The 17,639-nt window shown below is 28.7% G+C and overlaps 1 protein-coding gene across 1 annotated transcript in view; it reads left to right on the plus strand.

Moving 5' to 3' along the window:
- The window catches only part of LOC136970933 (uncharacterized), a 138,362-nt gene that overhangs the window by 20,212 nt on the left and 100,511 nt on the right, over nucleotides 1–17,639 (plus strand). The window contains 1 exon segment of the mRNA XM_067265427.1: nucleotides 14,679–17,101. Coding sequence (XP_067121528.1) covers nucleotides 14,731–17,101 — 2,371 coding nt within the window. The 5' untranslated portion in view covers nucleotides 14,679–14,730.

Genomic DNA, 17,639 nt, shown 5'->3' on the forward strand with positions numbered 1-17,639 from the left:
CAAATTAAGATAAACAGAAAGCAAGAACTGTTTTTTTTTTTTTTTTAATATTTGTAACTAATGTTAAAAAGGCTATTTTTTTTACTTGTAATTAAATTAAATAAATTACAGTTTTCTCTTTCTAATTAATGTTTGTATTCTTGGAATAGAATGAATAATATATAATAAATAAAAGTGTGAAATTAGTCCTTCTAATGCTGAAATGCAGTACTTCTCTTTTTTATTATTATTATAGTGTATTCTTTGGTGTATGAGTGCTTAGACTTTTCATTCTATTTAGAACTTTTTATACTTTATATGATTTTATACTTTTTTTATATAAAATTCTGATGCAATTGTAGAAAGTTGTGAAATCAGGTGATGATTATGAAATATTATTCCAATGCTTTGAGAAAAAAAAGTTTTCTTTTCTGTAAGGTAAGCTTTTTTTTTTTATACTTTAGACAATATTTTTTCAAAATCGGGCATTATTTTTTTGCTTTAAACTAAGAATTTCATCCTTTGTCAAGTGAGTGAAGTCTAAATGGCTTTATTTTTATAGATGAAAGATACAACACAACATGAATGACATAGATGAAAATATCATATATACAGTATTTTAAGAAAAGTTAAATGTTTGTGTTAGGAACAGTTCTTATATAGTCATGTCATTCAATGAAATATTATTAATTTATCAAAAGTCATTTTAACTAAATATTAGATATAATATATTATAAAATGATAAAATCTGTGGAATGTACCTTAACAAGGTCACTTTCTAGATTTTGATAGGTAAGCTTGAAACTGTTTATAAAATTAAAATAAAGGACTTTAGTTGATGATTAGTTGTGATTGTACTTAATTTCAAATATTTGATATTAGAATATTTTATTAATCGTTGCAAAATGTAAGTTTTTTAAAAGATTAAAGCAAATTGTTATAACATCAAAAGAAAAATATTATTATAAACTAGCAGGTAGGCCCGGCGTTGCTTGGGCAAAAGTAATGATAGCGAAGATTAAGATTATTACGTTATAGTCAACCTTACCTGTTTTCACAGAATGCAAGAATTGGGTCCCTCTGTTTCTAGACTAATTAGAGAATTTTTAGATGGGTCTAAAAATATGTTCGATTTCTTGCAAAAACAAAAAAAAACTATCTGCGTCTTGCATGCTGTTTTCTCTTAATAATACCATTGTTGATGAAGTGTTAAGCCTTAATCCTGTCCCTCTCCCCCGTGGGGAGGAATTTCGAAAAATCCCTTCTTAGTGTGTGTTCTCGTGACATACTCTAACTGTGTATCAAATTTCAACTTTTAACTCCTAACCGTTTGGGCTCTGCGCTGATTATCATCATCATCATCAACTTGTCTCTATTATATATATAGATTTACAAAATATTAAACAATATTTATAAAATACAAATAATTAAATTATGGCAATTAGATTGTAATCCATACTTCATCAAACAAAAATATTAACAAAATCATTCAGAAACAGTGTTGCTAAAATATACTTAAATCATAAAGAATTAAATGGAAAAAGATTTTAATGTCAATATCTTTAATATATTTGCTTTAACAGTCACCTGGTGTTGAGATGAGTCCAGAGTTGCAATTCATTTGGTGCGTTCTTGGTAGGAATGATTGCCCTACTAGATGTGGAATAATTAAAGTAGATACAGTTAATGTTAATTTTACCAAGAAAGTTGCTCACAGACCCAATGATACAAGTTGATCATTTAGCTCCTACTGTAAAGAACTAAATTACAATAATATCAATAGCCTGCTTCTAAATAGTTTTCTATCAGAGAACTATAGAACTTGATAGAAACATATGACTAACATAACACTTTTGTTTAGAAGCTACCCTTGTAAGTTTGTTTAGACAGAGGAAACTGTTGAATGAGTTGTAATTTATTTTTAAACACAGCCAGGCTTACTAAATGAAAAATCATGAATGGATAACAAATCATTCTAAAAAGGGGGGACATTACAGATTTGCTTGAACAGGCTTCAAATAAAAATAATAATAATTTTGTAATTATTTTTACTTTTATTATTATTCATATTTTTAATTCTACTATTACAAAACGTAGTTAATCATTGTATTACTTTATTTTGACAGTACAGTAATTCTTAATGTTTTGTAAAACAGAGAACATTTTTATTAAATGCTTTTATTTAACTTGCTTCATATCATGTCCTCAAATCTTGCAACTGAAATTTCTTCCACTTCTAGTTAAGATAGGCATGCCTTCAAAGTTTAATGATGTTTTAGGGAAGTGGTCTTCATCCTCACCATCTTTCCCCTTCCAAAACTGAATAAACATAACCAAATGAAGAATTTCTGTATGTGTAAAAGCATTGTAGTGATGCATATAGTTGTTGGGTCATTCTATTGTTTCCATGCTCAATTTTGAAAAAACATGAATTTAGAGTTAAAATGGAGGACATTTTCTCAATATGATATCTAAAAGGAGGATATTTCTTCCATTTTAATACCATATGGCTATAGGTAACACATGTAATATTTGGTTATCCAGAAGATGATATAATAATTTAGGTATTCAAGATTTTAGATGTTTGAGAAAATTTGATACAGTAAAAATTAGTTGCTGTTATTAATCATTATTCTTTGATTGCTTATTTTTTATTCTTCTTGAATTGTTATTGTCTTTAGTATGTATATAAATTGTATTAATTGTTTTATTTGATATGAAAACAGTGTATATATTTTTAAAAAGTTTTGTTTTTATAATTTTTTTTAAGATTTTGAAAAATGCTTTTATGAACTCTTGTCTAATCAGCTTAAAATGGAGGTGTGTTAAAGACACATGATACTTGAAGTTTAGTACACACTTTAGAGCTTTAACTTTTTATTTTCATAATACATATGTGCAGAATTTATAAAAATCATTTATGAAGTCATTCTGTTTTAATTTAAGGTTTAATTGAAACTGTTCTTTAACTAATAGTTGTGTGTATTGTACTATAATATTTTCTTTCTTGTTGCCCTTCTGTTTACTAGATTTGGTGATACCCTTTATTATTGGAACTTCTGTAGACTGGTATTTTATATTAGTATTCTGAAGGTGACTAGTATAAATAATATATTTTTTTTTATGCAGTTAAATAACTTTGTACTGTGCATTTATGAAAGTATTATTGTTTAAAATGCTTGCTTTTACTTCGTAAATGAAGTCTACACTTGAATTTTAGATTTTTTGAAATATTTCAATTATTTAAAACTATATTTAGTTTTTCCAAGTTAAATATTTTGGTTTTATTTAATAGAATATTCTTGTTCTAAAAATATTTCTGAAGATGATTAAATATAATAAAATGTTTTATAAGCTTGTTTTAATTGAATGTATTAACATTTGAGGATGCACTTCTCTTTTACTAGAAGTAATTTTCTTGCATAAAAAGCTTATCATCAGATACAGTATTATAAAATTATTTCAATTTTTAAAAATTTTATATTAAAATCACTTTAAGAATAAATTATGTAATTTTGAAAAATATTAAATGTGTTTTTCTAAAGTCATTATTTTAACGTTTTCCATAATAACACACAGAATTCTTCGTATAACATATTAAACTATTAATAGTATCCAACTTATGGGAATTCAGTATCTAAATTATCTTTTTCTATTCATTGAATAGAAAAAGATAATTTAGATACTGAATTCCAATTTTTAATTCTATCAAAAGTTATTGTAGTGTGGACTACAAGAAATGTACAGTATTTATGCTCCCAATATCAATTTGCTCAATTTTTATGTTCCCAACATCAATGCATTAATATTGTGCAATGAAGATGCATTGCACAATATTAATAAAAACAAGGAATCATCATCTTTAACAAAAATTCTAAATATTTATTTTACACTACTGAAATGTTAGTAATAACAAAATACAATTGTAGTCCAAATAGAGAAATATGAAGATGGATCATACATGTTTGTATTGGGGTAGCCACAAGAATACTTGTCCATACTCATTAGGGGACTCGTGTTCTGAAGCACTTCTGGTCACATATGTTAGGGGTTGACCTGGTTGTCAGGATACGACAATGACTGCTGCATGGTAAATCCAATAGACCCTAATTTTTCTTGCTACTGTCTCTCTTAATGAATACCTGTAAGCCGTCAAAGGACTTTGAATAACCCATAGCAATGTCAAGTTTTCCATGAGCAAAGATAGGAGAGGGAAGGCATGAAAAGCATGAGCACAGCAGTGATGCATAAGATGGCAATAGCACCTTACCATTGTTGCAGCACTGTGCTGAAGTTTCTGGAATAGAAATGAAATGTTCTGCAATATAAACATTTATGGCTCATTGCACTAAAATAATGTTCATCTGGTATGGTGCTGCTCATTGCCACTTTGATATGAGCAACAGAATGCAACAGAATACAACATATCTCCTACATATGATCTCTCATATACTTTCTATAATGATGTTTGCTGATGTTGGCATGTGACCTGCAAAGTATACTGAATATCTGGAACTTGCAGAATGTATCTGATTAAGAAAGGAATAAATGATGTACAGCTTTGGAGTCACATAAGTTATTACAATATGATCAGTGGACACTTAGGCCTATAAAGTGCAGAAAATTCCCATCTGACAGAGCTCTTTATCACGGGCACATTCTTTGTAAACTACATTCACAGATGGCACACTGGAGAACCTGACATGGAATTGTTGTAGAAAGTTTATTGACTTACTATACAAAATGATAGGGAAATTTCAGAACTTCAAAACCCACTATCTCCAGAACAGATCATCATATCAAAAACAAAAAGCTTATTGCATACCTGAAAACCCACCGCTGTCTATCATCTAATTCAGGGGTTGCTCTGGAAAATTTTAAAAAATTCCTGGTGGGGAGAAGAAGGTTAATCCCTCTTGTCAAGATGAATGAAGGGTATGAGCATAATTTGAGTGTGGTTATTGACACTGACGGAGTCACTTTTACATAACAAGCTTTTTATTTGGAAGATAATGCTTACATAATTCCAGTCAAGAATGTCTTCTCTGTGACGAAAGAAACATTTAAGTTCAGTCTATAGTTTACCAGTTATCCAATGGCAGACAGAGTTTCAACAATGATTGTATGGAGTTTCAATTGGTGATGAAATGGCCCCGGGCAGACTGGCTGGAAGTCAGATGTAGTTTGGTGGAATGAAGATGAAGTGATGAAAACAAAGTCCAAGACAACAGGGAAACTGACACAGGATGAACAGGTTGAGCAAAGGAGAAGTGACCACACTTTGTTTTTGAATTTCGAGGTTTTTAAAGGATTTATTCCCAAAATTCTTAATTTGATTGGTCCTGATTTTCTCTCTACATCTCCCAATTGGTCCCTTTTCTGTTTCCAGGTGAAATTAGATAACCAGATTGGCTGTGGGTAAGATCGCTCTCCATTAAATTAATTTGACACCTTCGTTCAAGTATGTAAGTGTTGATGGAACTTTGATACTTTCGCTTGTATCTCATGCAGTGATATTTTCTTTTCTGACACCTAAGAATTTGTTTTTATTATTTACATCACAATAGTTTTTCTTATAAAGGAATGCTACATTTTCTCGTTTATTTCCAAATTTAGTCATGTCTACGATTCATTCATCAGAGTCAAAGCTTGATTTTCCCCAATTGACATTCTAAACCAGTACAGTTTTAAACATTCCAACCTGTTAGTTTGCATCAACCCATGACCTCATGGAGTTTGTAAAGTACTATTTTTAGTATCTTAGGAAACCGACACTAACTGCGGTCGGTAAAACTTCCGTTAACGTAACGAGTACTTTACGCGGATTCGAGATTAGTTTGCCAGGCCTGGGCTTTTAAGCGTGCACCGAAAAATTAGTAATAATAACGATAAATATCAAGCCAAAGTAAAAGTTCAAATATATTTAATTAGTAACTAGAATTTACTACGTACAAATGTCTATAAGCCAAACAAAATTTATTAACGAAAATCAACAAGTCAACCTGACAATAACTCAACTACTTAGCTTAACTTAATATTAATTCCCCTTTGAAAATTCGACAAATCAAATACTTAGAAACTATGAACAAAATCTCTTATGAATTACACGTCTGTCCGTCACCTCACTATATTAGGAATCTATTTCCTCAATCCTTTCGATATCGTCAAATCGAACTCCTCTTTAACACCTTGGATCGTCCAATTATCAATCTGGACTTCTATCAGAAAACACTTCACTTTCGAATTCACCTCGATCTCAAAGTCGCCTCGATTTGGAATTCACCTCCCTCTGGAAATCACCTCTCCCTTCGGTTAACGTACGGGTTTTATGCTGTGAGGTGATGTCACACTTCAGCTGGGTTACTCCCCTTATTTACATACTTAATGTTAACAAACTAAGTTTCCTTCCGGCAGCTTTAATTTTCCGACAAAAGCTTATAAACCGTTTACAAAGTATTTATCATAATTTTCTGGGATGTTAAGACGGTTTAGTAAGTATTTCTTTACTAGTGAGTGTGGGGACTCCCCCCTCCATTTTTTTTCTGCGGACCTTTTACTTCCGCTGGGCGGCGCAAGTGCGCGATATTTTTCCTATGGTGCTTGTTTTTTTTTTCATGAGTTGTTTTATCTTCTTTTTTCATTACTAATAAGAGAGTGGTGGGGAACCTTCGTCCTAAATAAACATAAGCCCCAAACAAAATATAATAAAACGGAAAAATAATAATAAAATAAAAATAACGCTCGGACTCAGTTCCTTACAAGTTCACCATACTGTTTATTTCATACCTTTGTGACAGATTTATTTTACACTTAATAAAATATTTTGTTACAAAAAAAAAACAAAATATTTTATTAAATGAATTGAATTTTTGTGCGTTTTTTGGAATAAGTTTAAGGCGAAATGTTTATAAACAACCAAGTACAAACATTACTAATCAAAGCATCAAAATGTCTGATTATCTTTGAACCAAGTTAAATCTAGTGTTTTAATAATTTCATTATTAAGATGAAGCGTTGTAAACATCTGTTATATTGATTTCAAAAATGTTTGCATTAATTTGAATGTCGGCAATAGCTTCGATTTGTAAACTTTCTCATAACTGAATAGAAATTTTATTTCTTTAGCATTTTGCAAAATTAAAAACATGTTTCAAAAGGAAAATAATTTTACATTATTAATAAAAACCTTGATGAGATTAAGTGGAAGGCAGCTTTAAATATTGCATCTTATTATTAACAAACTATTATGAAAATAGTTCAGAAAGTTTTAAAATAAACAAGCAATTCTTTATTTATTGTGACATTGTCACAATACTAGGCTGTAATTTTTAATTGTATTTTTTAAAATTTATTTAAATTTAATTAAAAATATATGCTCTCCACTTCAAATTAGTAATGTCTTGCCCCTGTACATCATACTTTTCCTGTTAGTAATGATGTTATGCCAGTTATCTATTAACTGCATTCAGGGGGAAGTTTTGAATTGAAATAACGCCACTTCCAGTTTGCATTGGAAATTCGTATATAGTTAATTGGGCAGCAGCATTTCCATATCTAGTCTCGTTTTTCATCTATCTAACTCCATTCTTGAGATTAAGGAAAGACTGACAGATGACAGTGGGAATTTATAGGTCTACAATTTTTCCAAGTTGCAGCCCAATAATTTGAACAAGCTTTGGTTTTAGATAAAATTTTGTATTTTCTAGTTTATTAAGGTTTTAGGCCAATTGGTTTTAAATAAATAATGGCCTTTTGAAATAAAATTAATGAAAAATTGGAACACATTAATTAAAAATTGTTTTTCAGACAACTTTGTTTGGGAATCAAATGGATAGTTAGAAGAAAATTATTATAATTTTTAAATTATTAATTGTGGAATTTGATATTTTTATACCTTACAGTGAGTTCTTAGAAATGTTTATTGATAAAATAAATTTATTTGACTTTGAAAGTTTCTTTAATAAACATATAGATAGTCCAAAGCTGTTAATTGCAAAGGCTGTTGCAATAATTTTAAAGAAAAACAACTATCTTATACATGCAATCCCTGTATAATCACATGATGAACTATGACATAACATCATGATGTAGTGCTATTATAATGGAATTTTCTTGTTTATGTTTATATAATTTGATTAGTTACTTTTTTAGTTTTATTTATTTCCAATTAAATCTCTGAATATTGAATATGGATGCAAACTTGCTATAAAAATGGAAATCCTTGAAAATTAACAATAAAATGTTAGTATTTAATAAATACGGCTGCAAATTTACAAGGTGTTCTGATTATGTTATATTAATTAACAATAAAGAAAATTTTATATCAAATGTATTGAAAGCCAAATGGATTCCTCTGATGCAAAGAGATCTAGTGTACTGGAAGGATCCTTACAAAGCCAGAATCATTTTTGGATTAGTCCTCCTGCTTTTTTTTCACTTGTTTATTCAATCATGAGTGTTCTTGCTTATTTGTTTTTAATCAGTTTGATGATTGGAATGGGATTCATAGTTTACAAAAACGTTTTGTACTTAAGTCGGTCCTAACGCCTACGTCTAGTGCCAAATTAAATATTACTCGGTATTTAATTATTGATAGTAGTGGTAATATAGCTTGATGTAATCTGGCAATTGTTTGGCTTTATCATACTGTCATCCAACTAGATTCATCAATATATGGATATCTTTGTTGGAAAATGCGAATGAAAGCTTGAAAAGTTTGCAGAGACTTTTTTTAATGGAAAATGTGATGGATTCATTCAAATTCAGATTAATCTCTCTTATATAACTTATATAGGTTCCTAGTTCAATGGAATGACCCTACTCAACATGGCTCACTTGTCATTCTTTGCTCTTCAGAAACTGTATAAAACCTATGGGGATCAAATCTATTTGTATGCAAAATATTTGTAAATCCATATAAACAACTTCTCTGATTCAATAAAATGCAATATTTCTCAAGCAATCAAAAGAAGATTAAAACCTTTATTTCTTATTTTCACTAGAAATGATTGAAATTTGTGTTTATACTTCCTTTTCTAGACTTTTCACACACAAATTTTTGTTTTTGTAGACATCAAACATTTATAATTTAAATTGAAAATTTGCTTTATGTTAAGTACCAAAAATATAAATTGTTTTGTAAGAAAATAATGTATAATACTGTTTAGTTTTATTTCTCTGTTATTTTTATGTTCATGATTTATATAGGGGATGGTTCCATTTACCTTATGGTATTGCTTATATATTTAAAAAATGAAGAATTAAATAAATTTATTTTTAATTTGCATGTAATTATCTTTATTCTCCACACTTTTTGATGTGTGTTTCTAAGAAGGATTGGTTTAAATTTTTGTTTTTTCCCTGTTTGTATAAAATAATTTTCTGCCATTGAAGTCATGCATTGTTATGTTTGTTTTTATTTTGAAGTAACAAAATTGATTATTTTGGCATCAGCACCCAAGCACTCCATTGGGCATGTTTGAGTTATAATAATTCAGCATTTGCTGGCTAAAACTAGTTCCGCAATTCCAATACTCTATAGATCTCAGAATTTTTCTTCTACCTGAAATTGAAGATGGTATTGAAAATAGATTTAAGTCTGTTGAAGACAGAGAATCTAATTCAAGCTAATTTTTCTATTATGTAGGAACTGTTGGAAGAGTTTTGATAATTAGAATAACATTATGCAATTATGAATGGATATTGTTTTGGAGATGCAATCATTAAGTGTTGTCATCACAGTTACTTTCCCAGTGTTATAAACAGGGATGGAGAGTCAGGAGTCAAATATTTTTGTTTGAGTCAATTTTAAAAAATACTGACTCATGAGTCATGTATTTTTCTGCCGATTCCCTATCCTTGATTATAAAACAGAGGAAAAGTAAAGTATGGCAATTGGTCATCAAATACAACCCTTAAAATTTTTGTTTTTAGATTCGGACCTTGAAACATCGAGAAATGCAAAAAAAGTTGGGGGTTTATCTGTATTCATGGTGTTAGTATGTGTGGGGGGCCATGATTTTTTTTCCATTCAGTTTGAAGCTTAACTCCTGTGCCTTTTTGTTGAAAATTTCTGAAACTTTGCAGGGAGGTTTGTGTATTAGGGAGAAATGTTTCTAGAAATTTCTGGAAAGTCAGACCATTGGTTTGGGCGATATGGCCCCACCCCATTAATATTTCAAAAAGTTATGCAATTTTTTTTTATCATACAAGTTTTTAGTTTATGAAAAAATAAATGTATTTGTTTCAAATGTTTTTCAAAAATTACCCCCTTCCAATATTAACATTTTCTGATGTTTTTTTTTTTTATAACTTTTGATAGAATTAACCAATTGAGTTCTAACTTTTTTCACTATGTATATAGTAATAAAATAGTTTTAAGAAATTGATAATTCTCCAACTCTAGGTCTGGGATAAAAAACAAAAATCTATTTTATTTATTTATTTTTTTAAAGTACTAATGCTGGAACAACTAACATCAAAGTAAAAAAAAAAAAAAGAAAGCTTATAAAATCAGTCTTGAATGAGCAGCATTTAAGAACACTCAAAATACCGGAGGTCTACAAAGCAACATTAAAAAATGAATGCATTAATTATAAAGATATTGATTTCCTTCTGGGGCCTTGAGGTCCATCTTTGATAACCTCTTAGAAACAAGGGGCAGCTTTATACAGAGAGGAGAAAATGCAAATTATTAATATTAGACTCCAATATATGCTTAATTATATTCAATAATAATTTTGTTATATTTAAGTTACACTTTGTATTTTAAAGTATACTTATTTTTATGAATTGAATATTTTAAATTTAAATCATTTAACATTCATCTGGAATTTCAGAACAATATATTTCTTGAATGCTAATACTAAACCTGAAGCAGGTTTACGAATACCGGAAACGTTTATCTTAAATAAACCCAAGCTGGAAAAGTATGAATGATATAGTTTTGAAACTTTTATTTTAATGAAATTCTTTGAGATATTTATTTGTTGAAGAGGTTTAATCTTGGAACTTTTTAATTATATCTTGTACAGCAGCTAAATTTAGAGAGAAAGCATCACTTTGCTATTTTGCTTGAGCTTCTTTTTGTTATGTAGAAAGACGTGTAAGTTTAAATTGGTTTTCATAACTTTTTAACATATATTAAATCATAATCTGTTTATTTTATATGCTGCTGTTTTTATTGTTTACAGTTGTTGTTAGTATTGTAATATGCATTATATAATTTTATAAACTCCATCTATAGTAATTTGTTTTTTTTTGTATTTATTTATTGATAGATAGATTTTAGAACTTGGATTAAAAAAATTTGAAGTAAATACTGAACATATATATTTTCAATCTATCTAAAAGCATATAAAGTGTTAATTTTTTGGCAGAGTTTACATATCTTGGAACTGTTTCGTGGATCGTGGATCTTTGGAACTGAATTGTGACAATGGAAAGAGATAGTGAAACATTATTGAGTCATAAGAAGAAGAAAAAAGAAAATAATAACATGAAGGTGAAAAGAAAATTATTACTTCAAAATTAGATAGAAATTGGAGGTTGCAGTTTTGTGAACAAATAAGATAAAATATATCTCTATCATATTTTATCTTAATACAAAAAATAAAGTATATGAAGTAATTATATTTAAATGTAAATATTTTATGCAATAATAACATAATTCTTGGCTCATTAAAGATAAGTAGTTCAGTAAATGGTTGTTTTATATATTTATCAGATAATAAACTTTACATGTAAGTCAAACAATAAACAAAGATACTTGAATTTAGTGTACACAAATATTTTAACTAACAATTAAATGTTCATGATTTTTGGATTTCCTGTTACATAGAATGAACACAAATATTTGTAAGGAAAATAAGTAAAATATTTGTGAAATTAATTTATAGCATCACTTTTTACATTAGTATTATTTCTATAATTTGATATAAAAAAATAAAAACTCTGGTAGTAAATTTTCAGCAAATCTGGAAAAGTTTTCTTTTCAGATATTGAGATTATATCTTTTAGTACTAGCTCAGTTTTATATTTTTTAGAAGAAATATAGGCTAGGAGAATATAGTAAGAAACATGGTGCTTAAGAAAGATAAGATGGAAACAGTTAATTTATTACATATATATCTTCTAAAACAGCAGTAAATAGAATAAGAAACTAAATGACTGATAAAATTGCATTTTAGTAAGGGAGAGACTTTTTGTTGACAGTTAATTTTGTAGACAAGACTAAGAAGCAGTTTAAGGCAAAATATGAGTGATTTACAGTGTATAATTAGAATGTCTGACATCTTTCAATATTATTCATTTAAAATTCAGATTAATAAAAGTTTATACATTTTAAATTCTTTGGAATCTCTTACATTTGCCACAAGAACACAGTAACAATACCTCGTAAAGTATCTTTTAAGTAAAATATCTTTCGATGATTGATTGTCCTTTAAAGTCTCTTAAAATCTCTTACAATAAAATTTTGTAACTTTTTATTGAATATAATCATTTTATATTTTGTATCTATAATTTTGAGAAAGAGGAGAGAAAATTTCATGAAATCTCTTAATTTTCATAAGTAATAAATAAATAGTATATATACTATATATATACTATATATATATATATTTGCTAATTATTCTGTGACTAAGTTTTATAAAATCTATAAAATTTGAGAAATTCTAATATGAAATTAGGAGTAGAAAATTAAGTTTTGACAGTTGAAGAATACATTAAATAATGCTGGCATTGTAATGCTAATCTATGAAAAAGAAATTTGTTTGAATAAATAACTTGAATACAACTTCACTAAATATTTATGATATTTTGAAAGATTAAGGATAGGTTATTATTTTTGATTTAAATTTAATATTATAATTGTTGGCATATTAAATGGAGAATAATACAGTAAATCCTCAATTTAATGGACAAAAACTTTCTCTCACCTAGAAAAATTTAAAACTTTTATTTGCAAATAGAGCATGCTATAAGATTGAAACAATGAGCCAGTGAGTGTAAATTACTCAATGTACTGTACATTGTATTTGGTCCATTCAAATGAAACAGACTATAGTGGCAACAGTGATGATATTGAGAGAGATTAGGGCATACTGTACAGATAGAGGGGGTGTATCTCTAACGGGTGGGTAAGTTGAATGTCGAGCATACTATGTCTGTAATCCTTACATATACTGTACAATAAATCACATACTTGCATTGGACATCTGAATCTGTTTTATGAGAAGGAACCAATTATTATTTTATTCATACTTAAACATAACATTTTAACACATTTTGCACATTTTAAGTTTGTTATTAATACATGTTTTTAAAACACATTCAATTTAAGGGATTTTTGGCTGTAGTGGACACTCCTCATTCCTGATTAGTCCATTAAATCAAGGGTTTACTGTAAATTGAATACATTGAGTGTGTTTACTTTAATGCCACTAATATAGAATTTTAAAAATTTATTTATAGTTTACTGTAGTAATCTGTATTAGATTTTTGAATTTTAAATAAGAGTAACTGAATTTTATGTAAATTTAATACTGGTATCATCGGTCAAAATTGTATACTTATAGGTAATTTCCAAGCACTTCTTCCCTTTACTTTGAACTATGTTTGTAATGTATTATATTTTTATAACATTTAAAATGCATTTTGGACTGGTGTGTCAAATATTGGAAAATCATTGCTAACAAAACCACATTTTCTACATGTTTCTTCAAAATTAAAGTTTTGTAATGGAACAAAATTGGATTTAGAAAACTGAATATAATGTTGAAATTAAACAAGCAAATTTTTCAGTATTGATAATATGTAGAATGCTTTTTTACATTAAATTGTATAACTTTGATATTTGCAAATTTTTGAAAGTGGTTTATTCTATTTGTTACAATAATATAGTCATTATTTAAGAGGAAAAATTTTGTTTTATAATAGTTTTTGTTAAAAATAAATTAGACTTTACAACATAATTCACTTTTTACACATAACCAGTGAGTGCCCTAACTAGTCCAGTGCAATGGATGTACAGGCACAGGGCCCAGGATGAAAAGGGGTATTGAAATAGTTGTCAGTATTATATTTTCATTTTCAAATTTTAAATTTTGTTGCCATGGGGACAGTTCTGTAATATTTTTGGTTAAAGTTAAAAATTTACCAATCATTTTTATCATATTTATTTTTTAATTACTTTTTCCAAAAAAGGGAGGAAAGCCAAAAATAAAATGTTGCGCAGGGCACTTGGGAAGCTAGTTATGACATTGTTTATGATTTTCATAAGAATTCAAACTGTGAATATAAATTGTAAATTGAAATATTTTGTACAGCCAAGTTATAGTACAGGTTGACCATAACTAATCTGGCACTCTGTAATCTGGTTCAATCAATACAGGGTATTTTAAATTTCAAATGAGATGGTTAGCTGTTGGCTTAAGTGGGTTCTAACCTAACCATCAGTAATCTGGCAAAATCACTTATTTGGAATCCTAAATGTTTCAATAATGCTGAAACCTGTACATTAAAAATATATATATATTGTATAATTGCAACAAAATTTAAAAATTTAGTATTAATTGTTTTAACTACTTTATTTATAATTCCACTGTTTATAACTTTTTACTTTAGAATGTTTTTATTAAATTGCTTAAAATTTAAAATTATTTAGACTGATAAACTAATTTTGAATATTTATTTTACAGGAATGGGTAACATTTCCATTTAAGCCTGTGATGACGGTTATCAGGAAATATTATGGCTGAAGTTTTTGACCACTTACTTTCTGACATCAGTAATGAAAATTTAGACATTTCAAAACTTTTCCCAAAATGTCAGGCACATCGTGTTTCAAATGATGTGAATCAAAATAAAGTATCCGAAGAAAAATTGCCTTCGGTTCCCAACAATGAAAGTGATATTAATACTCCTAATAAAGCAGTTAACCATTTTAATCATGGAAGTGAAGATTGTGAGTCACCTCTCAGTGTATCAGATATGAGTGAAACTTCTTCATTAGGAAGGACTAAAGAAATTAAAGATACTTCTAGCAAGAATGGAAATATAGAAGAAGGTTTATATACAAATGCTTATGAACAGTATGATCATTCATTTGCAGTTGAAATGAAGAAACAACATTCATCATGTGATGATCCAGATAAAGTTATATATGATTCCCAACTTGATATTGGTTATCATGTAGATGCAATTCCAGAATTTTCTGTAAGAGATAGTCGGTTACAGATTGCCGGTGGTAGAGAATTATTTTCCAAGACCTGTCGTAGACCCTCTCGAAGACATCATAGTGATGAAGTTGTATATCATCCGCCTCGTGATTTCCATGCACATACTGACTATAAAAGGCGAAGTGGAGAAGTATATTATGATGAAAATTTAACAAATTATGATTACAGAGTGCACTCAGGGTATGAGGACAAACTGTTATCACAATTAGGAAATAAGAATATCTTGCCACAAAGTGCCCCTAAAGCAGAAGTTGGAGATTCTCCAGTTAATTCATGCAATGGTATCCATGTTCTAAGAACAAGTTCAAATTCAGGTAAAGTCTTTCAACCAGTTTCAGAACAAACCCAAGAACATACTCTGTCTTCTGGTCATCTTGTCTACGAAGCACCAATTCATAATGCTGAAGTGATATATGATGATATTGGTGAATTAGTTACTCACCAAAAAATAGAAAGAAGAAACAGTTTATTAGATGTAAGAGGACCTCAAAATGAAATACTAGGTTCCATGGAAATATATACAGAATCAATAACAACTGATGCAAATGAAAATAGTGAAAGCATATCTTTTCATAACAAATCTAGATCACATGTTTATAGTCATGATATATCAGCATTTGAACCATATTCTAGAGAGAGTGAAATTTGTGAGAGATCACATCCTAGTCAAAGAGTTGATATTGGTGATGAAGATGAAGATCAAAATTATGAAGAAGAAATGGATACAAAGTCAGAACCTTCATTTCCTGTGAAACAAGGTGTTGTTCGTGTTATTGGAAATTTGCCAATAGCAGAATATGAAGGTTCTCCTCGTAGATATGGACCTAGACCAGGTCATCCGGAACGTGTTGTTAAAGATAACTATAAACATTGTGTTGATAACAGAGATGATAATGAAGAGCTTTCAAAATCTGATATGCATAATAAAGTTACAAGGCAAAGTCCACAGAGCATGTTATCTTGGTTACAAAATCACTCTTCTGAGTCAGAAAATCAGGAAATTGTAGAAAATGATCATTTAAATCATAATGAAGAAGCATTTTCTTGTCACTGCCAAGAATCTGAAATAAATTCAGTTTGTAATAATCCAAAACATGGAAATAATTGCATAAAGCAACATGGATTGAAAACAACTGTGAGTGAGTCTGATTTTAATGAATTGGAATATAAATTATATTGTGTAAATACTGGAAATTCTTATATTGGAAGCCGTTTAGCACATTTTTTAGGGAGTAATAATCACGACAGTCCTAAGAAAGTTGATGTTAACTGTAGTGTTATGACATCTCAATCAAATGATATATTTTCTGATCAAATGATATCAGAAAATGATGTATCTATCTATGTGCCAACAGAACAAGAAGAATTGCTACATAAACGTGTTCTTCAACATACAGGTGCAATGGAAATTGTGGAGGCTGATCACGAATCACTTAGCAATTATACTGAAGATCTTGGAGAAACAGAAATGGGTGAGCAAGTGGATCATACTAGAAATTTTACTCTTTCACCAGAAACGACAGAATGTGATAGTAATGATGTAGAAAGTGAAGTGTCATTTGAAGGGAGTTTGAATTCTAGTGGTCGTTTACCAAGTAGTATGCCTATTTTAGAAGATGGGCTATCAAGTGGACAAAGTAGTGATAGGGAAGATATGGAAGGTTGCAATACAAATGGTGATATAGTTGATGAATCTGAAAATCAAACTTTATTATTAATGAAAAAACAAATTAGTGAAATTGAACAGGAAATTGCTAAGAGACCACAAAAATTAGATGTTATTAAAAAACCTAGAAAGGATCCAGAAGAACATTTTCATCAAAGACCTACTGTTGCCCACACACCTTTACAGGATGTTGATCTTAGTTATTTTGATTCATTAGGTAAGTGAAATTTTCAAATTCTTTTTTCTTTTTAATTCAAAATTGATGTTAAAAATATTTCAATATTTTTATAAATTGTTAGGATAAATACATCTTTATATTTTACAAAATATATTTTTATGAAATCCATACTATATTTATTCCATTATGCAGTAGTATGAGGCATGTCTGAAAAGTAAGGTACAGTTTTTTAAACAAATTACATTAAAAAATTAAATTAGTCATTTGAAAGTATACAGTCTAAACTATTTTTCTCCATACAGTGGTACTGTACCTTGATTTAAAAGTTTAATTCATTCTGTGATTGAATTCATAACTCAAATTACTCATATGTCAAATCAATTTTCCAGATTGAAATGAATTGAAATGCCATTAATCTGTTCCGGATCCCAAAACACCGCAATTTTTTTTGTTTTATGTTTTTAAATAAGAAAAATGTACTTATAAATAATGAATATTGTATAAAAACACAATAGAATGTACTGCAATAAACTGGTTTTGCAGATGTTACAGCATTTACTGTATAGGTAAAGAAAGA

Source organism: Centruroides vittatus, unplaced genomic scaffold (assembly GCF_030686945.1).
Source record: "Centruroides vittatus isolate TY-2023 unplaced genomic scaffold, ASM3068694v2 contig_2210, whole genome shotgun sequence".
NCBI lineage: Eukaryota > Metazoa > Arthropoda > Arachnida > Scorpiones > Buthidae > Centruroides > Centruroides vittatus.